Source organism: Sus scrofa, chromosome 13 (genome assembly GCF_000003025.6).
Source record: "Sus scrofa isolate TJ Tabasco breed Duroc chromosome 13, Sscrofa11.1, whole genome shotgun sequence".
NCBI lineage: Eukaryota > Metazoa > Chordata > Mammalia > Artiodactyla > Suidae > Sus > Sus scrofa.
The window spans coordinates 78859604-78886039 of NC_010455.5; the positions used below are offsets into that span (position 1 = coordinate 78859604).

The 26436-nt window shown below is 47.9% G+C and overlaps 1 protein-coding gene across 11 annotated transcripts in view; it reads right to left on the bottom strand.

Annotated features, from left to right (window-relative positions):
• Positions 1404-26436, bottom strand: part of DZIP1L (DAZ interacting zinc finger protein 1 like) — a 55627-nt gene continuing 30594 nt past the window's right edge. For 4 of the 11 annotated variants that reach the window (XM_021069491.1, XM_021069492.1, XM_021069489.1 and 1 more), the window contains 10 exons: positions 22903-22965; positions 21438-21764; positions 19268-19298; positions 18081-18179; positions 13894-14027; positions 12190-12382; positions 8698-8896; positions 8054-8247; positions 6181-6320; positions 1404-3994 (listed from right to left, as the gene is read on the bottom strand). In XM_021069491.1, coding sequence (XP_020925150.1) covers positions 3836-3994; positions 6181-6320; positions 8054-8247; positions 8698-8896; positions 12190-12382; positions 13894-14027; positions 18081-18179; positions 19268-19298; positions 21438-21764; positions 22903-22965 — 1539 coding nt within the window. In that variant the 3' untranslated portion in view covers positions 1404-3835. The remainder of the gene's footprint in view (positions 3995-6180; positions 6321-8053; positions 8248-8697; positions 8897-12189; positions 12383-13893; positions 14028-18080; positions 18180-19267; positions 19299-21437; positions 21765-22902; positions 22966-26436) is intronic. The other 7 variants (XM_021069496.1, XM_021069495.1, XR_002337694.1 and 4 more) reach the window with 6 other exon arrangements.

The window sequence follows — 26436 nt, forward strand, 5'->3', positions numbered from 1 at the left end:
GGGCGTATCCAGTAGTTGACCCTGGATTTGGGGGTTATTCAAACTTTTCTTTTTTATTATCTGTGTTTTCTAATTTTTCTACATCAATCTTATTGTTTGGATAATTAAAATAATTTAATACATTACATATTGTGATGGTTAGTTTTATGTGTCAACTTGACTGGGCTAAGGGCTGTCCATCAGGTAAAACATTATGTCTGGGTACATCTCTCAGGGTGCTTCCAGAAGAGATTGGAATTTGAATCAGTGGACTGGGGAGTTCCCGTCATGGCGCAGTGGTTAACGAATCCGACTAGGAACCATGAGGTTGCGGGTTCGGTCCCTGCCCTTGCTCAGTGGGTTAACAATCCGGCGTTGCCGTGAGCTGTGGTGTAGGTTGCAGACGCGGCTCGGATCCCGCGTTGCTGTGGCTCTGGCGTAGGCCAGTGGCTACAGCTCCGATTCGACCCCTAGCCTGGGAACCTCCATATGCCGCAGGAACGGCCCAAAGAAATAACAAAAAGACAAAAAAAAAAAAAAAAAAAAAAAAGAAAATGAATCAGTGGACTGAGTTGAGAAAATCCACTCTTATCAGCATTGCTGGGCATCATCCAATCCATGGAGGCCTGGATAGAAAAAAATAGATCTACTATATGATCCAGCAATCCCACTCCGAGGCATCTATCCAGAGAAACCTATAATATAAAAAGATACATGCACCCCAATGTTCATTGCAGCACTATTCACAATCGCCAAGACATGGAAGCAACCTAAATGTTCATCAACAGAGGAGCGGATAAAGAAGATGTGGTGTATATATATATATATATATATATATATATTATGTATATGTATATTCAGCCATAAAAAGAAGGAAATAATGCCATTTGCAGCAACGTGGATGGCCTAGAAATTATCACGCCAGGCGCAGTTTGTCAGACAGTGAAAGACAAACATCATATGCTATCGCTTATACGTGGAATTTTAAGAACGGATGCAAAAGAACTTATTCGCAGAACAGAAGACTCATAGATGTTGAAAATCGTATGGTTACCAAAGGGGACAGTTGTGGGAGAGGGAGGGGTGGGCTAGGGTTTTGGGGTACAATGTTCTAAAATTCGGTTGTGGAGTTCCTGGTGTGATTCAGTGGGTTAAGAACCCAACTAGTATCCATGAGGATACAGGTTCAATCCCTGGCCTCACTCAGCTCAGGAGCAAGGTGCATTAATAAGCTGTAACTGCTGGGTTAAGGATCTGGCATTGCTGTGAGTTGCAGCATAGGACACATATGCAGGCTAGGATTTGGTGTTGCTGTGGCTGTGGTGTAGGCCAGCAGCTGCAGCTCTGAATCAGCCCCAGCCTGCGAACTTCCATATGCCACAGGTACAGCCGTAAAAAAGACCAAAAAAATTAATAAAACTTGGTTGTGATGATGGTTGTACAATTATAATAAAATTTATTAATTTTTTTTAAAAAAGAACACAGAGGAAGGAGGAAGGATGATTTAACTCTCTCTTCTTGAGCTGGGATGTCCATCTTCACCTGCCCTTGGACACAAGAGCTCCCGGGTCCTGGGCCTTGAATCTCCAAGGCTGACACTACTGGCTTTCCTTGTGCTCCAGCCTGAGGACAGCAGATCATGAGACTTCTCAGTCTTCTTAACCGCATGAGCTAATCCCTCTAATAACTTTCCTCTTCTTTGTATCTATATCTACATCTGTATCTATAGCTATATCCCATTGCTTCTGTTTCTCTGGAAAACCCTGATACACCTGTGTTCAAAGTTCTGCTAAGTCTTGCCTCCCACCCAAATTTAATGTATTTGAACGTGGGGAGGGGTAAACAGCATAGAAATTCAAAACTAATACGTTAGTCTCCAGAGTAAATAGAAAAACTCATTTGAAAACGTAGAATTTCATAAGGACATCCAGGAAGAGAGTCATTCTTCACAGGTGATTATCACCAGCATGTGTGACCACGGGCAAAATACACGGGGGCTCACATCTATTCATTTGAGTCCCCTGAAAGCAGAGCCCGAGGCAAGGACTCGGGTACAGGTTCATTTATTTCAGAGATGCCCCCAGGAAGAAGTGAGAGAGTGAGAAAAATAAAATTGAAGGGAGAAAGGCCAATGAAGGGTGACATTGGTAAGGCATAATTGCTGAAGGCGACTGGGATCCACTCCCATTGAGGACTTTGAGAAGCTGAGGAATAAACCTCTCAGTGGTCCCACCAAAGCGCCAGGAATCCTGGAGCAATTACTCACCAACTCCCATTCCATCCCAGGTGAAGGCTGCCCTGGTAAAGTCTCCAACATGTCCAGGTTGTACCTGCAAGTAGCCTGGGCAGCCTCCCACATCAGAGACAACCCAGAGGCCAAAAAGCAGAGATCCCGGCATGCATGGTGTTGTGGGGGCTGGCCTCAGTGGTACCCTCGGAGCTACGGGACACCAGGATGTGCAGGGAGAAACGAGCATGCGGCAAGAGACCCCATGAGCATCTTTTTATACCTCCCTTGCCCAAAGCCTGTGAGGAGGACAGCATGACTTTGTTGGCAGAATCCTGAGAGAGGAACGAACCCCCACCACCACTCCTCTTCCCCGCCTCACACCACCACGCTGGCATACACATTCTCAGCTGCTCCAAGGTGTGAGATCCACAAAGAGAACTGAGCTCCCGCCCAGCCTCCATGAGCACCTTCATAAGCTGTTCTCCGGCTCCCTGAACAGCCTGGTATCATGATAGCCCCAAGCCACCTCCGGGCCCAGATCCCCCCTGCCCTCCGCAATGCCTTTCCTCCTCTCTTCCTCTCATTCCTCCTGCTAGAACTTCAGGGCTTAGTCCAGATATTAGAGCCACCCAAAGGTCAAAAGAAGCCTGGAGGGAGACCTGGGGAGGGGAAGAGACCTGAGGTCGTGGGGAGAGATAGATGAAGCAAGACAAGCCATGAGTGGAGTTGAGGATGGTTAGAGCTGCGTGTTGGGGATGTGGGCTCATCACGCTCTTCCCTCTGCATGTGAGGCCCAGAGGTGCATGGTTGCATTTCCCTTTAGGGAAGAAAATGGCTATTCAACCAGGTCTCACTCTCCTGGGCCATCCCAGCCAATGGCCGAGCAGGGTAGGGGCAGGAGGTCCTGGCCACTCCTGCTGCAGGGCAGGCCAATTAAAAATTTAAGTTGTAGTCCTTTGGGGCTTTGAGGCCCCAGCCAAGTTGCCCCCCCTTCCCTCCCACCCAGGAGCAGGTTCTGCTGGACCTCAGTTCTGGGAAGCCCTCCAGGGTCACCCCAGGCTGCACTGGGAGGCTCCATCTGTGTTCCCATAACTTCCTAATCTCTGTCACTAGACTATGATTACTTTCTGTGCCGCTTTCCCCCCCCCCCCACCGCCACTGCCTGCACCCCATCTCAGCAGTGAGAAGCCAGAGGACCTCAGCCAATGGCTTTGGATCAATCACTGACTCAGGCTATGTCCCTAAAAGAACCCCATAAAAGACCCATCTCTACAGTGCTTCTGCATTTACAAAACACTCCAGAGTAGAGATGGCGTATCTCCTTCCGGTCTGGAGTGAACTTGCAGGTGGAGGAAGGATGCTGCTCCAAGGTCTTGTTACAACCCATTCTCAGCCCTGGATCTGGAGGCACTGCCAGGCACCCCTGGCACTCGGGCAGGGCCCCTCACAGAGGGGCATGAAAAATCATATCTGTCTTTTGCCCTGCTTCTCTCCTGGGAAGGAGACCTCTTGGTCACCTGTGAAGACAAGAAGCCCAGCAGCCCCATCTGTTGGGTGGGGCCAGAGCTCACCCCACCAGGCTGGGCAACAAGGCTGGTCCTCTGGCTCCCAGGCTCCGAGATTTGATCACCAGGCAGACACCCTGGGTTGACTGGGGGTCCAAGAGCTGGCGCCAAACTCCTCTGGGAGCTTTGGGTGCAAGAGCTTGGGTCTGTCTTTCGGACTCAGGTCCTGGAGGAGATCGTCCAAGGATGAGATTTCCAAGTCACTCTCATCTTCAGAAAGCTGCAGGGAGGTAAGGGGGAGAAGAAAATGCATCTGACAAGGGAGGATGGACATGCAGGATGGACATGGGGACAAAATGCTGACTGGAAAGAAGGCAGGAGGGGGACATTACCCTCCTGCCTTCTCGTTTCCCTGTCTTTGAGAATCTGCTTCAGAGACTTGGAGTCAGAGCAATTTCAAACACCCCTGAAATTCCACTGGCCACACCAAGGCAAACTCCTTGGAAAGATCTAGAACAGATCAGGTTGTTCCTGTTGTAATGTAAACTCTGTCTTCCTCCAGTGATGGATCTGGACGCCCAGAGCTGAGCGCACCAGGAACTAAAGCACCCACCCCACCTGCCACGGACTGCCTGTCTAGGGCCTGGGAAGCACTCTGACGATGGCAGTGTGAGGGGAACTCCGAGTACCAGGAATCCTGCACCCCGGAAAGAGTCTGGAATGGAGCTGCCCCCAAACCACGGTCACCCCTGCAGAGCTCTCCGTGCCTGGACCATCCTCCTGGAACTTGAGGCCAACCAACCAGAAACCACCAGGGCCTGGGGTGACGAGCAATGCCTCAACCTGCTTAGGGCTGTTGTCACTTCACAATACAGGCAAAGGGGTGAATACTTCTCAAAAAAAAGTAATTGGACCCATTACTTACAAACACACATGAAAGACCTAATAAACCAAACACAGAACAGACTAAAAGGTGTGAGTTTGGGGGGGTGGGGGTATGTAGGGAGAATCAAAAAGTGACTGCCCACTATTTTTGAATTTTAGGGCAGGCAACAGCATAGGTCATCTCAGGATGCACCTTTTTGTTTGAGAAAGGAGTGTAAAGTAACAAGAGCTTGAAATGTTTCTGCCTAAGAAAGTAACAGGAGGAAGTTCCCCGTTGCGGCTCAGGCGAAAAGAAACCAATTAGTATCCGTGAAAACGCAGGTTCGATCCCTGGCCTTGCTCAGTTGGTTAAGGATCTGGTGTTGCCACGAGCTGTGGTGTAGGTTGGACTCCTAGCCTGGGAGCTTCCATATGCTGAGGGTGCAGCCCTAAAAAGCAAAAAAAAAAAAAGGAAAAAGGAAGTTGGAGTTCCCGTCGTGGCGCAGTGGTTAACGAATCTGACTAGGAACCATGAGGTTTCAGGTTCAATCCCTGACCTTGCTCAGTGGGTTAAGGATCTGGCGTTGCCGTGAGCTGTGGTGTAGGTGGCAGATGCAGCTTGGATCCCCTGTTGCTGTGGCTCTGGTGTAGGCCGGTGGCTACAGTTCCTATTAGACCCCTAGCCTGGGAACCTCCATATGCCGCGGGAGTGGCCCTAGAAAAGGCAAAGACAAAAAGAAAGAGAGAGAGAGAGAGAGAGAGAGAGAGAGAGAGAGAGAGAGAGAGAAAGAAGAAAGAAAGAAAGAAAGAAAGAAAGAAAGAAAGAAAGAAAGAAAGAAAGAAAGAAAGAAAGAAAGAAAGAAAGAAAGAAAAGGAAAGAAGAAAAAAAGGAAAGAGGAAAAAAGAAAGTAACAAGAATATGGAAGTTGTTCCCTGACTTGGAGTAGGGGGCACAGCGGTGAGGAGGGCGACCTAATGGTTCAGGGTCTTCAAGGCTGAGCTCTAAATCTGATGGCAGCTGGAGCCTAAGAGAGGCAAGGCCATCAAGACATTCTCAGTGATGAGGAATGACCTTGAATATTTCGTCTAAATACCCGCATTGTGTGTTGTGGCCTACTCTGATGTGCCGTGGGGTGCCACTCCAACACCCCACCCTTGGGGCAGTCTGCTCTGCACACATCCTAGTGCTGGGCTCCTCGGGAGTGAAGGAAGGGGGAGGGGTCCACTGTGGGATGATCTGGAACCAGAAAAGAGTAGCCACTGCAAGAAGCCAGACAGACTGGGTCCGGGTTCCATCAGAGGCAGGAAGTAGCAGCTTGCATGGACAGGAGAAACAATCCACTGAGCAGTTGTTCCTCTAATGAAGCACCAGGCTTCTAAATGTTAACAAGGACACAAAAACAAGCACTGGAAAGTGTCCATCCCTCTACCCGTGCAGGGGTAGAGGAGAAACATCGAGGTCACCTGCAATGTAACAATAGCCCCAGGCTGACACTGGCTAGACCATCTCTCAGTCCCCTGCCCCCTCCACCCAGGTCTTCCCCCAACCCAAGCTGGCCCTCTAGGGAATTGCAGGGTGGGCTCCAAGGTCCTCCACCCTACCTGAGGCTTCCTTCCTGACACAGCAGTCTGCTGTGGCCCAGCCTTGGGCGTTAAGAACAGGCTGACCCCTCCAGCGGGCTTCTTGGCCGGAGCATCCAGCTGCTTCTCAAGGTTTTTGACTATCGACTGCACCAGTGTTCCTGGAAGGCAATCAGAGGGAAAAGCCCAGAATATAAATGCATCATCCTCACCGGTCACATCTAAGCTCCAAGGTGGATACAGGGAGTGTGGAGAAGCATCAGGAGGAAGAAGGAGGGGAAACCACAAAAAAAGAGGGGCAGGGAAAGAGAAGGCCCAGGCTAATGTATGCCAGGACTAGAGGCTTTGAACATCCTAGAAGTGTGCTGTGCACCTGAGGACATGGCTGCAAACAGAGGCTTAGGAAGCTGCCTTGCCCTCTCAACACAAGGCTGGGGAGAAACACCTGCTTATTTGGTACATGAACTGCAAGACTGACGTGTGGCTCAGCAGGTTAAGAACTCAACACAGTGTCTTTGAGGATGTGGGTTCAATCCCTGACCTTGCTCAGTGGGGTAAGGATCTGGCATTGTCACAAGCTGCAGCAGGGTCACAGATGCAGCTCAGATCTGGCACTGCAATGGCTGTGGTGTAGGCCGGCAGCTGCTGCTCTGATTTGACCCCTAGTCTGGGAACTTCCATATGCCACAGATGCAACCCTCAAAAAAAATTTAATTAATTAATTAATTAATAAGCACAGGAGGGCTGCAGGCCAGATGTGCTTTCTGTGAACTCTGTGCTGGAAGGGGCCTGAGTGGTGACCACATTATCAGTGGACTACAGTGACCTGGTAAACCAAGGTGGATGTCCAGGCCTCAGGACTGGCCAGGGAGAGGCAGGGAGCTAGCCACGGCCTTCCAGCCTTCAGAGATCTGAGGGCCTAAAGCAGAGGTCCAGAGCCACAACAGCCCTTGACTCCTGCATTCACATTTGCTAAGGGCCTACTATGCTAAGGCACTAAGTTCCTCCCCCTCATCAGTCATCTTGTCCAAATACTCCAGACACCTCATTTTACAACAAAGGGACGAAAACCCCTCACCCAACCACATGCCGAGAGCAAGCGACAGAGCCTGAAGGGTGTCCGCAGACTCCTGATCCTGGTTCCTAGATGCACCCTATCATCCCACCTGGCAGGTCGTCAGTACGTCTCTGGAGATCTGGTTCTGGTGGATTGGATGAACAAGCAGGCCCAGAACAAGATGAAGTACTGCAACATCCATGGACACCCTGGACTTGGCAGATGGCACAGACCTGGGCTTGCAGCCCAGAGCTTCCACTTAGTGATTGGGGAAAGACAAAGTCCCACATTCCTTAACCTCTGCCTAGAAATGTGACTGAAGCCAGAAGCTGTGAGTTGCATTTCTAGCCAGAGAAAACTCTCGTTTAAGAGTTTTATAAGGAGTTCCCACTGTGGCTCACAGGGTTAAGAAACCAACTGCAGCAGCTCAGGTCACTACAGAGGCACGGGTTCAATCCCTGGTCAGGTGCAGTTGGTTAAAAGATTCGGCATGGCTGCAGTTGTGGTGTAGGTCACAGCTATGGCTCACATTCAATCCCTGACCCAGAAGCTTTCATATGCCAGAGGTGCAGGCATAAAAATGAAAGAGAGAAAAAGAAAGAGAGAAAGAGAGAAAAAGAGAGAAAGAGAGAAAAAGAGAGAAAGAGAGAAAAAGAAAGGAAGAAAAAAGAGAGAGAGAGAGAAAGAAAGAAAGAAAGAAAGAAAGAAAGAAAGAAAGAAAGAAAGAAAGAAAGAAAGAAAGAAAGAAAGAAAGAAAGAAAAAGAAAGAAAGAGAGAAAGAGAGAGGGAGGGCGGGAGGAAGGAAGGAAGGGAGAAAGAAAGGAAAACCCTCCTCACCTGATTCAGAAGACAGACCACCTGAGCCCTTGCCAGAGAGCTGGGCACTGCCCTTGGAGGTCTCAGTGTCACACCAGTCCCAGTCATCCTCCAGCCAGGGCCCTGTCCTCAAAGGAGCTTGTGTGGGCTGGAGAGATGCACGAGACACGGCATCCTTCTCTGGGTCCTCTTCAGAACTGAATGGGGGCGTGCTGCTGAAGAGCAGAAGATGTGAGGGGTGCGCAGGCCAGGAAACGGTAAAAGCCACATGCTCCACCACTTGCAATCTTGTTTGGTTTGCCCAGAGCCAGCCCTGCTCCTAGCCAGTAGTCATCAGCCCCGAATGCCAGCCAGGAGTCATCTGGAGAGCAGCAGCCACACCAGCCCATCATTGGAAGATGAAGACCTAGTCCCTCCAGCCTGGTGACAGGGGCTTGGGGACGAGTGAGAAAGGGGAGGGCAGGTTTGTCCTGACTGGGAGCAAAGGACCTCAGTCTCTTCTTGGGAGCCTGGGGTGGACACCAGTTGAGGCCCCTTCTGTTCACATCTGTCTCTGCACCTCATCTGTCTGATGAAGCCTGCTGAGGGGGTGGCAGGTGGGACAGGGCTGCCTGAGGGGGGGCCCACACCACAGACCCCATGAGAGAGCAAAGCCCAAGGCTCACCTCAGCCCAGGCCCTGGGCAAGCAGGGGTGCCCGAGGGTCTGGGGGCTCTGGAGCGTGGAGCAGGGGTGGGCCTTGGGTTACCACCTCTCTGAAGAGTTGTCATTGGGGGCTCTGCTGGCTTGGATGGCAATGCCACATGCTGGATCCTGGCCTTTGGGTGGGCCTCTTTGATGACCAGAGGGTTCCGTGGATTTTTGACTAGAAACACAGATAAGAATAAGTTTGAGAGCACAGCCATCTGGGCCCTCAAGCTCATAAAGAGGCTCCAACATGCTGGAAATGGACACGTCATTCTGTGCTGGAACATAATAACCACATCAGGTTTAATAACTTCCCTCACCCCAGGTATCCTGCTGCAGGTCAGACCCTTGGTTTCATCAAAGACCAGAAGAGCAGCTAGTGTTCCAGGATCATGCCATCATTCCAGGAGGCCAACAGGAAGCAGCTGGTCTGAACAGGGGCACAGCATGTCTGCAGCTCACCCCTGACCCAGTCCTAGAAGGTGACCTAGCTAAGGACCCCCCCACACACACATCTACCGCACCCACTCCGATGCTGCGGGATTACAGGCAGCCTTGCAGGAAGGCCCTGCTGCCACCAGAGGTCGCTGCAGGACAACCTAGGCCATCAAGTTCCAGAGCCCCTCCTCCAGGATCTTGGCCAAGGCTGGAGTGCTTCAGGCAGGCAGTTAGACACAGCCTCTCCCTTTTCCCAATCATAGCAGAGGGAGAGGGGTGATGAAGGATTGGCAATCTTTTTATGGAAAGAGAAGAGAGGAAAAAAGTGTATCACAGGGAGTAAGGACTGTTTCATGAAACTCTTACACATGTGGAGTGAGTTACAATGTAAAATCCATCTCTTCCTGTAATTCAAAGTCAAAAACACGTTGAAATGCACTGCTCTCAGAGACTGCATTTACACAGAAGTGGGCCTTCTAGGAAAGAGTAAACTGTAGGGCGGGTGAATTTGCTGAGGGAAACATAACAATAGGAGCAGTTGCTGTGCACAGACCCAGCAAAGCACTTTACAAAGGACATCCATTTAGCCCTGGAGATTCAGACACTGGCTCAAGACCCACAATTCCAAGGGAAGATGCAACCCAGGTGATCAATGAGCCCAAATTTAGGGCTCTTGCCACTGCCTTTCCCACAGCTTTTCCCCCAAACAAAAGAGGCACAGTGTCAGCAGAGATGGCAGGTAAGCACTCATACAGCACTCACGGGGCCTAGAGAGCTTGTGCGTGCAGAGCTGGAGAGAGACCCAACAAATGCTGAGAGAATAATGCTCATCTCTCAGGTCAGTGACAGGCCCTGGAGAAGGCAGAACCCAAGGCCAGGGAAGGGGAGACAGATGGTGAGGGACCATCTGTCTTCTCTGGGAAACCAGGACTCAGAGGGGGCTTCCATGCACCTTCCCTTGGGTGCGGAGGAGGGCGTCCCCTCTCCTCTCCTCTGAGCTCCCCCAGCCTCTGCTGGGCCCTGTCACATCACCTAGTCCTGGCTGCTTTCCAGCTGAGGGTGCAGACCCCGACACAGATCGACCTCAGTCAACACCGTACTGAATTAAATGGATAAAGAATGAACGATGGAGTTCCCGTCGTGGCGCAGTGGTTAACGAATCTGACTAGGAACCATGAGGTTGCGGTTCGATCCCTGCCCTTGCTCAGTGGATTAACGATCAGGTGTTGCCATGAGCTGTGGTGTGGGTCGCAGACGCGGCTTGGATCCCACGTTGCTGTGGCTCTGGCGTAGGCTGGCAGCTCAGCTCCAATTCGACCCCTAGCCTGGGAACCTCCATATGCCACAGAAGTGGCCCAAGAAATGGCAAAAAGACCAAAAAAAAAAAAAGAATGAACGAGCATGTGAGGCAGGGAGCTGCATGAAAGGCAGGGTGGCAACCAGGACAAATGCCTTTTTGTCTGAGATTTCTGTACAAGACTAAAAACTATCCATTCCTTAGAGGTGTTTAAGGCCAGAAGTTTAAGCCAAATACAACAGTTACCCAGATCATTGACATAATTTTTACCATGGTCTCATACCAACTGGCCTGCTCTCTACTTAACATTTGTATATAAAATGGCATCACTGTTAAATACTTTACCCACTTTATACTTATCCCAGTAACAATTTCCATGAAATCTCAGGATTGCTATGTTAGTAATATTTTGCCAATATACATGAAGAAAAATAAAAATTTAATCTTAAAATTATATGATTCATGTACCAACTAAAATCGTCCCTCATACCCCCAGAGAAGTGAGGCCCACACTTGGAAAACTTCCCATGTATAAAATTCTCAGGTCGGGTCTGCTGAACATGACAAGATAACACAAGTGACTTCCCTTTGGCCACATACATCCATGATGAAAAAGAGCTGAGGCATCACCCTGCACAAGGATCTAGAAATACTCTAGGGTTGGGGGGGCTCCTTAGCTTCCAAACACAATTCCCTTGGCTCCCTCGGAAGGTCCTCCATATATATTTTTTTTTCCATATATATTTTAATCCTATACAAGAACCACAGGGCAGAGTTTCCTGGTGGCTCAGTGGGTTAATGATCCAGTGTTCAGTGCAGCGGCTCAGGTCTGCTGTGGCATGGTCTCGATCCCTGGCCTGCGAACTTCTTTCTGCATGCTGAGGGTGTAGCCAAAAAAAAAAAAAAAAAAAAAAAAAGGAGTTCCCATTGTGGCTTAGTGGTAATGAACCCAACTAGCATCCATGAGGATGCTGGTTTGATCCCTGGCCTCATTGAGTGGGTTAAGGATCCAGCGTTGCCATGAGCTGTGGCGTAGGTTGCAGATGCAGCTCAGCTCAGATCTGGCATTGCTGTGGCTGTGGTATAGGCTGGCATGTACAGCTCTAACTCAACACCTTACCTAGGAATTTCCACATGTCTCAGCTGCAGCCCTAAAAAAAAAAGACCACAAGGCTTTTCTTTGTCACAATCCCTTGGGACAAAGCAGCTGCTGGACCTGGCCCAGGGAACAAGTCTGACCTCTGAGGATTTGTCCACCAGCAGAACTGACCCAGCCTCTTGCCCTCCCACTGCTCCAGAGCAAAATGTTCATTTGACTGATCCTTGCCTCAGCCTGCAGCCAGTGCACTGCTCTATGTCTCGTTCATAGAGCCAGAAACAGGATGGGCTGCTCTCTATTGGAGCAAAGTTTAAGTTGTGGTCCAAGCAAGAAAAGCAGTGCAGAACTAAGCTGCTGAGGGAAGCAGTGTATCTGGGCAGGGACAGTTTGGGAATGAGCACAACTCTGGTTCTCCTCCCCTTCCCCAAGGAGGAATACTCTAGGGTTGGGGGGCCCTGGTGCCCACCCACCCCATCCCCAGACTGTTTCCCTAGCAGAGGACTTTTGGACTCAGCCACCTGTGAGGACCCTATCATCCTACTCTTTTAAGCACTGCCCCAGTGAGGGCAGGGATTATGCCCTTCTAGTGTAGAAATGAGCCTGTCCCACCTGGGTCACAGCCCTCCCACCAGCTCACCTGAAGCTTTGCCATCTGGCTGGGACACTGCAGACCCACTCCTCTGTCTCTCCTTCACTTTCCTGGTGACTACCTTGATGAACTTCTTCCTTAGACTCAGAAATTCAGGAAACTTCCGTGCCTTCTGCTCTCGCCCGGTTCGTACCAGAGGCTCCAGGTGTCCGAAGGTCTGAGCAGAGATTCCTTTTGCATCCTGGAAAACACAGATGTTCCCTCTGGAGACAGGCTCCCTCTCTCCCTCCCTAAGCCTCTCAAACCTGCCACTGGCCTGGGAGTCACTGTGATCAGCACAGGTGCTCCTGTGACACAGGATGAGCTGAGCATCAGAGCAAGGCGAGCAGGTTGCTGAAAGTGTGGTGGTCTAGGGCTTAGGAGCCCTAGCAAAGCACCCACAGCAGGATGGTGCAAAGGGGCAATCTACAATTCCATCGACGTCACATGCACAGGCTTAGAAATGACATGACTTCCCACCACCCAACTGAATCCTGCGGTGGGAGACCACAGCTTACTTCTTTTTGTACCCCAGGCACTGGCTAAGGATGTTTGAAAACACCAGAGGCAAAAAAAAAAAAAAAAAAAAAGACAGGCACCTTTCTAAGACCCATTGGAAGTTGCCTGGGCCTTTGATATCCACTCAGAGCCTATGAGGAATCATTCTAGATTAGACAGCAACTTTTGGAGTTCCCATCATGGCTCAGCAGTTAAAGAATCTGACTAGCATCCATGAGGATGCAAGGCAGGTTTATTCTCTGGCCTCACTCAGTGGGTTAAGGATCCTGCATTGCTGTGGCTGTGGCAAAGGCCAGCAGGTATAGCTCTAATTTAACCCCTAGCCTGGGAACCTCCACATGCCGAGGGTGTGGCCCTAAAAAGCCAAAAAAAAAAGAAAGAAAGAAAGAATTTTTTTTTTTTGGCCACACCCATGGTATATGGAAGTTCCCAGGCCAGGACAGACTCCTAGCAAGAGCTGTGGCCTATGCCACAGCTGCAGCAATGCCAGATCCTTAAACCGATGCACCACAGTGGGAACTCCTAGAAAGTAATTTTTTAGTCAAGTTTGAACATAGGACAAAAGTTAGATTGTGCAATAGTTGAAAATAATCAACGATTAGTGAGCATCCTTGTAAATTAAACCTAGGTGTCTGCTTTTTATTTTATTCTACACACATAGTATTCTCAATGATGTGATGCTTGGCTACTTTGATAACCAGATGTGTTTTTTTAATAATAGATTTAATTGATGCTTTTAATGATAATATGTATATTCTGGTGGAACATGAGCAGGAGGGAACAGTGGTGTTCAAATACTAATTTGTACCAGAGCTTAGAGAACGCACTCCACCCACAGCCACCTGCTAAGGGGGCATGGCCAGTGGTGCCACCGATGATGAACATTTCACCCAAGAGATCTCCCAAAAGCCAGATTGAGCCAATTAAACTCCCACTGTCAGAAATGGAGACACAAAAGAAAGTAGCCAATGAGTGGAGAGCATGGAGCGGTGAGGACAGGGTGACACATCAGGAAGCCATTGGAGGAACCAGAGAAGAGACCACACTGCCAGCAGTGTGGGTTTATTTGCTCCATTGGAACAAATAAGATGAATAAGCTTACAATGTAAAGCACAATCGGCCCTTTGTTAGTTTAAGAATGCCCTGTATCTAAACAGTGAGAAACAGCCCTGCCACAGAGGCCCTGGAACTCACTCTCTTTATCCCCATGCCGTGTAGCCTCTCTTCCAGGACTTCCTCCAAGACTGACCGGAACTGGTTCAGCAAGACGCGGTTGTGCTTTAGAACTGCCAGCATCTGCCACTGTGCCCTGAGGTGGTCTTCCAGCTCTGCAGCACAAGACAACCACCAAAGTCAGCCTGGGTGCCCCAAACCTCCACTCCCAAAGCTCCACCATATCTGTCTGGCCCTCCCTCAGCCAGGGATCCTGGTCTCCGGCCTATGTGCCCACTGACCCCACCTGAGTGTCCATCCCTGGGTCGCTCTCCTCCTAGGAACAACTGGAGCAGACCCTCCACTTACCTTCAGGGTTCCTGGCCCCTGCTGGTCTGGACCTCCATGATCTGGCTCAGTCCTGTCCCAGGTTAACTCAGAGCTTTCTGGCTCTAGACTCAAACTTGAGTCCTGACAGCAGCTTGTTCCCTGGGTTCCATTAGCCACTCCCACCCCCACCTCCCAGTTTTATCGAGATATAATTGACATACAGCACTGTAGAAGTTCAAGGTTTACAGCATAATGTGGCTCACACACATGCTATACGTATACACGGTAGACAGAGAGCTTCCAACCTGCTTCGTGTTTACTGTCTAAATTAGGGGTTCTCCCTCCAGTTGTATTCAGCAGAATTGCCTGGGTTTAAAGTGCACATTCCCTGACCCTACCCTCCAGAGAATCCAATTCCATAGGTCTGGGGAAGGGTCCTGAAATCTGAATTTTAATTTGCCCAGATGACTATGATGGAGGTGAGCCATAGACCACACTGTAAGAAATGTGACCCAGAGGGTAACAAAATAAGCAATTACAATAAAACGTGATGACTACTACAAAGGGGCTGTCCAGGATGAGTCAGGGAAGGCCTCTCGGAAGTGCTCTTCAGGTCCAATGCTAGGGCCCACTGTGGTAACAGATGGACCAGCCTTTTGAGTCTTTTTTTCTTCTTTTTTCTTTTGTCTTTTTAGGGCCGCACTAGTGACATATAGAAATTCCCAGGCTAGGGGTCAAATTGGAGCTATTGTAAGCCACAGCCATAGCCACAGCAACACAGGATCCAAGCCTCATGTGTGACCTACACCACAGCTCCCGACAACATCAGATCCTTAACCTACTGAATGAGGCTAGGGATTGGAACTAGCTTTTTTTTTTTTTTTTTTTTTTTTTTTGTCTTTTTAGGCCCACATCCATGGCATATGGAGGTTCCCAGGCTAGGGGCTGAATTGGAGCTGTAGCCACCAGCCACAGCCACAGCAATGCGAGATCCAAGCCGCGTCTGCGACCTACACCACAGCTCACGGCAACGCCTGATCCTTAACCACTGAGCATGGCCAGGGATCAAACCCACATCCTCATGGGTTTGATGGGTTCATTAACCGCTGAGCTATAATGGGAACTCTGGGACCAGCCTTTTGATTCACTCAATGAACATTTACTGAAAAGTAATATGAGTATCAACAGCCCAGCAGTGAGGACACAAAAGAAAATCCTCAAGGAGCTCACAGTCAAGTAGTAATCTCAACCCTGGCTGCATATTTGAATCACCTGGGCCCCAGCCCAAGCCAAGCACATCAGCATCTCTGAGGGTGGGCCTCAGCTCTTAACATCTATTTATAAAACTCTCAAACCTTCTAACAAACAGCCACGCCTGAGAACCAACTGTTCTAGAGCAGCGGTTCTCCAAGTGTGAATCACAGCATTGGCACCGCCCGTGACTTATTAGGAATGCAGATTCTCAGACCCCACACCAACCCGACTGAATCAAAAAATTCTAGCAATGGCGGAGCCTAGCAATCTGTATTCTAACAACTTCCCAGCATTGATTCTCCTCCATAAAGTTTGCACCGGGCATGAGCTCCAACTTGGCTGCACATTGAAGCCACCTATGGAGCGTTAAATACCACTGATGCCTGGAACCTGTGCCCTGCATGCTGTAATTTAGAGAGTGGGGAACCAGTGTGCTCTTCCAGAGAGTTACAAGCAGCCTGGAAGACACTCAGTGTGCAGCCAGTTGGAGAGAGCCACTGGACCAGCAGTGGTTCTCCAATGTGAGCAAGCATCCTCGTGCCCTAGAGGGCAGGTGCAGACATAGACGGTGGCGCCCTGTCCCGGAAGTTCTAGTTCAGTCTGTGTGCCATGGGGCAGAGAATTGGAAAATTTGCATTTCTGGAGTTCCTGCTGCAGCACAACTGAATCAGTGGCATCTTGGAAGCACTGGGACACAGGTTCAATCCCCAGCTCAGCACAGTGGGTTAAGGATCCAGTGTTGCCGAAGCTGTGGCTTAGGTTGCAACTGCGGCTTGAATCCAGACCCTGGCCCAGAAACTCCACATGCCTCGGGGTGGCCAAAAAGGAAAAAGAAAAAGGAAATTTGCATTTATAACAAGTCCAAAGGGATGCTGCTTCTGCTGGTCTGGGACTGGAAGAGGTAGGAGAGCTTGTGAAGAGGTGCAGCACAGTCTGATGGGTGTGTGTAGGTCCTCTCTGCAAAAGGATGGGGCACCCTGGTGTGGGGAGGGGGGTCTCCCTGACTCACATGTGTCAGCCCCCTTCTCGAACTCCGTGCCCTGACTGGACAATCTGGCTCATCCCCACTTGAACCTTGTGCTGGTTACTCAACAGATACCTCCCCCTAAAGTTACAGAAAGTTAACGATAACTCTCATTTTTGCTACTAGATCCCAAAGTTAAAAGCATAGGCTGGGGATGGAGACAGCAAAGGACTTACTGGGTAAACTTTGGTTCATTCATCCAATGGAACACTTACAAAACCCTGAAAAAATACTGAAGCAGCTCTACATAAAGGGCTAGGAAATGACTTTTCAAATAAGTTGTTAAGAAAATAAATAACCACAGAACAATACATAGAGTGTGCTCCCATTTGGCCTGTGTTTGCACCAAGTATCTCTGAAAAGATACGTGACAAACCGTTAGTAGCGGAATCTCTGGGCGGAAAGTGGATAGCCTGGCAAGAGGGAAACCTACTTCTTATGGTACATCCTTTTGCATTCTTTCTTTCCTTCTTTCTTTTTTGCTCAAAGCATAGATTACTATCTCAATGTTAAAGAAAAATATTATATTACAAAACCAAATAAAATATCCCATGATGAAGTCTTTTTTTTTTTTTTTTTTCTTTTCAGGGCTGCATTTGCAGCAAATGGAAGTTCCCAGGCTAGGGGTTGAATTGGAGCTGCAGCCACTGGCCTACACCACTGCCACAGCAATGCTGGATCCTTAACCCACTGAGTGAGGCCAGGGTTCAAACCTGCATCCTCATGGATACTAGTCAAGTTTGTAACCAGCTGAGCCACAATGGGAATTCCTGAATTCTGGTTTCTCTCTTTTTTTTTTTTTTTTGGTCAAGCCATGCAGAAGTTCCCAGGCCAGGGGTCAAACCCTTGCCATAGTAGTGACAACGCCAGATACTTAACCACTAGGCCATTAGGGAACTCCTCATGATGAAGTCTTTGGTGACACAAATAAAACACTTTCCTGGGTGCATCTGTTGGTTTCCTCTGGAACTGTCACATCACAGCCTAGCTGGATGGGCAGGGTGAGCGGCAGGCTAGCTGTGAGCTCTCTGACCTTTCCTGGGGGCTCCTCCTCCCTGACTCTCCCAGGAGCATCTCTTTTTTTCACTCCTCCTTTGCATCCCTGGAAACATCTGGTTGTGAACTCTGCAAATCTGAGTCAGTCACTGAATGTGGTGAATAAAAGCAGCAGGTACCCAGGGCTCTTCAGAGGATACTAAGGCAGATTCCTGCACATTAGCTGGGCCCTGCATGATCTGTCTGCAGCAGGCTGGCCACACAGAATAAAATGGCAAGGGTTATTTTAAGCCAGTGAAGAAAGGCCACATCCACTGCTCTGGATAGTACCAGGGGAAAAGCAGTAAGACAGGCATGAGGGATAAGCCTTGCACCAGACGCCAAAGATGTTCCAAATCCTGACTCCACCACCTGCTGGCTCTGACTCTGGGCAAGTCACTGGCCATCTCTGAGCCTGGATTTCCCCATCGGTGAAACAGATTGCACATTTGTACCGGTGTATAGTGTGCCTGGCATACACAAGGTGCTTAGGAAATATTTCCTTCATGTTCCAGTCAGATCCAGTTAAGTAGAGACAACTAAGTAATGAAGGAGGCAGCCCCCAGGGAAGAAAAAGGAGCCCCACCTTTCTCAGAAGAGTCCTCTTCTGTGTCCTCAGTCTTCGGATCCTTGCGGATCTCTGAGGAGTGATTAGTGGCTCCAGGGCTTTGGAACCCATCCCCAGCTTAAGAGAAAAGCACAGAATAGAATGCAAGTCAGAAGGAGCAAGCCCCCCAGGTGGTCCTCTTCCAGAGATAGTCAGGATGGAGCAGTGATCACAACCATGGACCCTCGAGGCAAAAAGCTCAGAGTCCATATTCCAGCTCACTACATGCACACCAAATGGTAAATCCTGACCCTCTCTAAGCCTCAGGCTCCTCATCTAGAAAATGAGGACAATTAACACCCGCCCAACATTCAATCTCAGGGACAACATACTGAGACCATGGGTTCAAAGTCCATGGCACACAGCTCTTCTTAACAGCACACACCCCAGCCCCAGTGCTCAGGAAATCAGAGGCCATAGGAAGAGCACATCTCTGAACTGGTTGCAAGGCTGAGAAATAAATGTCTAGCCTTGAGGCAGGGGAAGGAGGGAGATATGGGGGTTCATAAAAAAAGGCAGAAGGGAAGCTATAGGCATAGGACAGGGGATGTGGGATGGAGTCAGAAGGGCCAAGTTTCCTAAGGGACTGGCAAGCTCTTCCAAGCAGACACAGTTCCCTGTACATTACTGTCACCTTTTAAAGGCCAGAACCTGCACTCTGTCAGACAGTCACTTACAAGCACACATACCCCAGCATGCCAGAGCACCCAAAACAAGGAGTATGTACACTCCAAACAGATCAAATTCACACAGATTCAGAGATATGGGGTCAGCTTGCCACATGCTGGAAACTAGGTACAATTGGATGGAACTGAATCACAGCCATGGTGAAAGCGAGCCTGTTCATGACCTCTGCCTGCTCCACCCATCACTGCCAAGGTCCTTACCCCACCCCCAACCCATGTCTCCACCCCCCCTACAGGAAAGAGTAGGCTAGGCAAGAAACCCTGCTAGCTGCACAGAACGCCTTCAGCACAAACCTGGGCTGGAGACCGGTCTATCCTAGAAACAAACATCTCACCCTCCCTCACCCAACCAGAAAGCCTGACAGGTCCCATGGGCTGCCACTACCACCCGCATCCTATAAATTGTCTGGTAGGGGACAAGAGACAGGAGAGGTCAAGATGGCAGCCATGAATGTTACAAACTACTCTGCACAGACTTACCCTCCAACTTCTTGAGAGACATGGTCTGGATCTGCAAAGATGTGGAACAGAGTAGGTTACAGCCAGCAGGGAAGTCTGCTGTGAGTGGTGGGTCCCCCTAGCTCACAGCTAGGACAGTGGGTCTTTCAACACTACCCATTAGGAATTGGAGGGAGCTCAGGATACTCTACATCATACTTCCTGCCATGCATATGTGAGGGGGTGGCCCCAAGGTTTACCAGTTGACTGGAAGCAACCAAGATGGCAGCAAGTTCCATTTTCCCCTGGTGGGGAGGCAAACTGCCCCTCTTCAGAGAGGGACTGTGGTTTGGAGGGGAGGAGCCCCATGCAAGCAGAGGGGAGACAGGCACACAGTACTCTCGGTACAACTGGTGGAAATAAGCCAGGGCAAGGAATACTCCCTTCCCACAATGTGGGCATCTGAGCTGAGTGGCCCCTGGAAGGAAGAGGGCACGATGTGGACAGTTACTCTTTTCCAGGGAGTGCCTCTTCCTCCTTCCACATAGTTGCAGACAGGACAGCCCCTTGTGGCAATGTGACCCCACACCACAGCCATAGCTGACTGTCCAGTTTGGGCAGAGAACTCTGGACTGGTGACATGTGAACTCAAGAGCTCTTGGCAGCCAATTGGTTTGGGGTTTGGTTTTCTTTGTTTGTTTGCTTGTTTGTGTTGCCATGTGGGGCAGACATGGAGTAGAACCGACCTTCAGAGTAAAAGAAAAAAATGGAAGCAGATATAGAGAAAGGAACAGAGACACAGAAGAGAGAAACTCTTACCACAGTCATGTCTCCAATTCCAGTTTATTCCTAAACTTAACTGCTCCCTCACCTTGAGCTCTGTGACACTTAGGCTTGAGTTGTTTTTCGTTACCTACTGATGAATGACTCATGCAATGTCCATTTCCTTTTTTTTTTTTTTTTTTTTTTTTTTTTTTTGCTTTTTTGCTTTTTTAGGACAGCATCTGCAGGATATGGAAGGGGTCAAATCAGAGCTGCAGCTGCTGGCCTACACCACAGATCCACTGAACGAGGCCAGAGATGAAACCCACAACTTCATGAATACTAGTTGGTAACCCACTGAGCCACAATGGGAACTCTTACTGTTCATTTCTAACTATTCTTCTTTGCTTACCTCTATTCTAGGAACTAAAACCAATTATTCCCTTTCTAACCCTCCTTGCAACTATAGTTGCCTGTGTAACACAGCTTTGACCAATAAAATACAAGTCTCAGTAAAGAGCCTTTTCATCAACTGATTCCACTGAATATTGTTGTGATGGTTGGGGTTATGGCAGCCATTTTCCAACTATGCGAGTTGAGCATGAGAACAAAAGTCAACATGCTAAAGGTGGTAATTAAAAAAACAGAATCTGGATTTCCAATGACATACTTTCACAGCTAAACCAAGGCCATCAACTGTCACCTCTTTTGGTGTTACAATAAAAAATAAACTCCTGTTAACCTATTCTGTTATGTTTAGCCAGCCAGTTCCTAACTGAAACATCTGCAAACAAGAGTTCTGAGTTCCTCCAGTAAGGAGGAAACCTCCAAACTGGACCTGAAGTGGTCACAACTGTGAAGAGCTAAGTGTGTTGTATTAGGGAGAAAACAGTAAGAAGAAAAGCAGCAGGGGAGCAGCTTAGATATGTTGGCAGGGCAAAGTATTAGCTGAGAGAACAGAAAGGCACAAACACCAAAGGGATTAGTTATGGAATTATGTCTGAGAACATAATGAAAGGAGCACACGCTTGCATTCCACCTGCCTGGCTAGGGTTGAATCTCACCCCTATCATCTAGAGCGTGTCCTGTGTGGACTCACAGGAGGTGCTAAACTTCTCCAGCCTGTTTCATCATATGTCAAATGAAGATGGGGAAGAAGGGAATGTCTACTTTGAGGGGCAGCAGTGAGGCTTCTATGGAGGAATAAGCAAAGTATCAACCAGGTGCTGGCACTCACACAGTCTCTGGTGGTACCTTGAACCCCCAACATAGCCCCTAAGGACAACAGGCACTTCTTCAGCATCCTTCTGCCCCTCAAGTCAGAAGACTCTTCTCTCTCCTCAAAGGGCCTGACTAATGAGGCTAGATGAGTCCAGAAGAATCTAAGGGGATCCTGGCAAGGAAGAAGCTAAGGGCTCCAAGGCCTGGCTGGGAGGAGGGGCACACCTACCATCTCCTCATTGGCGGCAATCCGCCTCGCTTGTTCCTGGAGCTGGGCATGGAGGGCAGTGATCTGGTGCTGGGTCTGAGCAGCTGCTTTCCTCTGCTTCTGGAGCCTCTTGTTGTTCTGCTCCCAGAGTCTCTGGTTCTGCTTTTCGAGCCTCTCGTTCTGCTCCTGGAGCATCTCATTCTGCTCCAGGAGCGTATGCTTCTGCTCCTGGAGCGTCTGGTTCCGTTCCTGGAGCCTCTGGTCCCGCTCCTGGAGCCTCTTGTCCTGCTCCTGCAGCTGGTGGCACAGAAGGGACCTTTGGGTGTCCAGTGCCCATAGGGCCTGCACCTGTAGGCAAATGCTGGTTGGGTTTCACCTGAAGCAGGTAGAGGGTTTCCAGACCTGGGCAGGTGGCTTTCTAACAAGACTGACTTCCTTCCCACATGTGAGGACATTTTCAAGCGGTGCCTAAGGAGAAGTGAGAATTGAAGGCAAGCCCTTAAGGTCAGGGCAAAAGGTTCTCTGTCAGGTGTGCCATCCATTGAAGGACAGTCAGGTAAGATGAGGTCATTCAAAAATCACCAAATGGATGCTTCTAAGTGAAAACGAAGGGTGAAGGAAATGTGTTCATATGCTACCTCTGATGCAAGAGCAGTGAGAAAGAGACTATTTTTGCATAAAGAAAGTATAGAAGAATATAAGACAGCAAGAAAGTGGTCACTTGTGGAGTGAGTGTCGGGGACAGGCAGGTGGAAACAGAACGGAAGTGAGACTTTACTCCATGTACCTTAATATATTTCCTCTGCTTTTGGAACAAACTTGAATGCATTTCCCATTTTTAAATGTTTCAAATAAGATACACCCATTGGATGAAAATTCCTGGAATGGGAGGCATCCATCACGCACCAGACTCTAATCTAAGCACCTTCACCTTCTGAGCTTTCTGTAGGTAGTACCTGGGGCTCTTATTAATCGGCTTCCTCCCCAGCCTGCCTCTTCCTCACAGGCATTTTTACAGAAGCTGTTTTCTCTGCCCAGAGGCCTGCTGCCCTCTGTCCACAGGTCTCAGGGTCTGAGCCCTTTCATTTAGGCTCCCCCTAAACTACCACTGAGGTCCACAGACACTTGGGTCTCTCCTGGGTGGGGTTTCAAAGGAGGGTCCCAATGCAAAAAGTCCAGGCAATTCTGAGTTTTACAGCCCAGTCCTCCTTGGAGCACCTGAAGGGGGCACTGCAGAGAAAAACCACAGAGAAAGGATGTGCTGGGTTCAGAAGAGAAGGCCTACAGGCCTCCGCTTCTGGCCAGGAAACCTACTGTCAGGGCAGCTGACCTCTCTATGTACTGAGGGGGTCAGTGGCCAGGAACTGTATCAGCAACAAAATATCTGCCAACCAGTTCAAGGTGGGGGGAGCGAAGGATGAAGAGCTGATGGATGAGAGGAGGTCATGGGAAGCAAGGCTTCCCCAGACCATCCAGGGAGACCTACCTCCTTCTTCTGAGCTATATGCTTTTCCTTCAGGGCCTTCATTTTCCTCTTCCATTCTGTTCTCTGAAAGAGATTAAACATTTATTATATGGATCTCTCTAGATATTAAAGTATAGTATAAAGCTATGATAACTAAAAAGTGCTGGCTCACAAGAAGGCAAACAGAGCAGTGAAAAGAACAGAAAGCTCAGATAAAGATGGGGAGGATGGAATCTTAGTCTGGGGGAAGATGGATTATTGAAAAATGGTAGTCAAAGAAGTAGTTAACTTCCTGGAAAAAAAATATGAACTTAGATCCATATTTCATATTTTAAACAAAAACAATTCTAGGTGGCCAAAGATTTCAACTTAAAAAAAATAGAAGTGATGTCAGCAGTATGGTGGACTAGGAGTTTCCAGATCTTAAAACACCCACAGGTGAGAATACCTTTATGGGAGACCAGGAATCCAGCTGAGAGGTCCTAGCACCTCAGTGAAGCAAAAAACCCAAGAAAAGACACACTGAAGAGGGAGAAAAGAATGGTCTCACTTTACCTGCATCAACCCTGGCCCAAGGCAGCACAGCTCAGTGACAAAAGAGACCCTCCCAGCCCACAGTCTCTCCAAGGCAAAGTCAGCAATCAAGCACCCAGAACTGAGGGAATCAGCGTGGCCTGAGGCAACACAGATCTCAACATCAGCTGCAGATCCTGATGTCTGACTCGTAGACATCAGGAGGCATGGAGGAGAAGTTAAAGTGTAGACTATTTGTATAAACACCAAGTTAAGTAGTTTTTGGCTTAAAACAGAGTCCTGTGATTATAAGACGTTTTATGTAAGTCTAATACAAAGAAAAAATCTGTAGCAGTTATACAAAAGAGAAAGAAAAAGGAACCAAAGTATACCATGACAAAAAATCAGAAACTCACAAAGGAAAACAGCAAGAGAGACAAAGGGACAGAGCAACTATGGAAGATCTGAAAGCAATAAACAAAATAACAATAGCTAGTCCTTATGTATCAGTAATTACTTTAAATGGATTGGAGTTCCCATCATGGCTCAGCAGTCAATAAATCTGACTAGCATCCATGAGGACACAGGTTCGATCCCTGGCCTCACTCAGTGGGTTAAGGATCCGGTGTTGCCATGAGCTGGGGCGTGGGTCACAGATGCAGCTCAGATTTGATGTTGCTGTGGCTATGGTGTAAGCCAGCAGCTACACTCCAATTCAACCTCTAGCCTGGGAACCTCCATACGCCGTGGGTGGGGACCTAAAAAGAATAAATAAATAAATAAATAAATAAATAAATAAATAAAGTAAAATAGAATAAATTTAAATGGATTAAATTATCCAACCAAAAGATGAAAAGTGGCTGAATGGATTCTAAAAACAAGATCCAACATATGCTGCCTACAAGAGACTCATGTTAGCTTTAAGGGCACATGCAGGCTGAAACTGAAGGTATGAGAGAAGATATTTCATGCAAATGGTAAACAAAAGAGAACAGTCTGTTTTGTCTTATATCAGACAAAAGATATTTTAAGTCAGAAACTGTTACAAGAAACAAAGAGGGTTACTATATAAAGATAAAAGGATCAATTTATCAAGAGGCTATAACAGCTGCAAATATACAATCAGCTTTCCATATCCATGGGTTCCACATCCTTGCATTCCACAGCCAAGGAGTCAACCAATCATGAATTGAAAATATTTTGGGGGGGAGTTCCCTTCGTGACTCAGTGGTTAATGAACCCAACTAGCATCCATGAGGACATGGGTTCAATCCCTGGACTCACTCAATGGGTTAAGGATCCAGTGTTGCCATGAGCTGTGGTGTAGATCGCCAACTCAGCTAGGATCCTGTGGTTCTTGGCTCTGGTGTAGGCCGGCAGCTACAGCTCCAATTAAACCCCTAGCCTGGGAACCTCCATATGTCACAGCTGTGGTCCTAAAAAGACCAAAAAAAAGGTTTTTTTTAATTCTAGAAAGTTCCAAAAACCAAAACTTGAATTTTCCTCATGCTGGCAACTATTTATATAGAATTTACATTGTGTTAGGTATTATAAGTATCAACAGACAATATAGAGTATACTGGAGGATGTGCATAGGATATACACCAATAATAAGGGACTTGAGCATAACAGAGATCCTGGAACCAATAGCATAACAGAGATCCTGGAACCAATCTCCCATGGATACTGAAGGACAACTATATATTCACCCAACATAGGAGCACCTGAATATATAAAGTAAATATTGACAGAAGTGAAGGGAGAAATAGACAGCAATAAAATAATAGTAGGGCATTTCAATACCACTTTTTCAACAACTATATATCATTCAGACAGGAAATCAATAAGTAAACAGTGGACTTGAACAGCACTATAGACCAAGTGGAACAGTCATACCAGAACATTCCATCCAAGTAGCAGAGCACCCATTCTCTTCAAATGCCCAGGGAGCATTCTCCAAGATAGATCATGTATTAGCCCACAAAAGAAGTCTTGCCATTTTAATCTTGAAATCATATCAAGTTAATCTTTTCCAACCATAATGCTATGAAACTAGAAATCAATAACAGGAGAGAAACAGGACAATTCACAATTGTGCAGGTATTAAACAACACACTCCTAAACAAAGAAGAAATCAAAAGAGAAACCAAAAAATAACTTGTGACAAGCAAAAATGGAAACACAACAGAGCAAAACTTCTGGGATGCAACAAAAGCAGTTCTAAGAGGAAGATTATAATCATAAACTTTTACATTAAGAAAAAAAGATCTCAAATAAGCAACCTAACTTTATATCTTTATAGAACCTAGAAAATATTTATATCTTTATAGAATCTAGAACTCTTCTCAAATTCTCCCCAAAAATTGAATAGGAAGAAACACTTCCAAACACATTTTAGGAGGCCAGTATTACTCTTGTCAAAGGCCATACAAGGACACTTCAAGAAAAAATTATAGTCTAATATCCTTAGTGAACGTAGATGCAAAAGTACTCAACAAAATACAAGCAAATTAAACCCAACAGCACACTGAAAGGATCAAACAACATAATCAAGTAGGATTCATCCCTAGGATGCAAGAATGGTTCAACATACACAAATCAATACATGTAATACACTAAATTAACAAAATGCAGGGTAAAATTATATGATCATTTCAATAGATCTAGAAAAAGCATTTGGCAGGAGTTCCCATTGTGGCTCGGTGGGTTAAGAACCCAACTAGTATCCATTAAGATGCAGTTCCATCCCCGGTCTCACTCAGTGGATTAAGGATCTGGCATTGCTGCAAGCTGTGGCATAGGTCATAGATGCAGCTCAGATCTGGTTTTACTGTGGTTGTGCAGTAAGCCTGCAGCTACAGTCCAATTCAATCCCTAGCCTAGGACTTCCACATGCTGCAGGTGCAGCCCTAAAGAGAGGGGGAAAAAAAGCATTTGACAAAATTCAACATTCTTTTATGATTAAAAATTCTCATCAAAGTGGGTATAGAAGAACTATATCTCAGCATAATAAAAGCCATGTATGGCAAGCCCAGAGGTAAC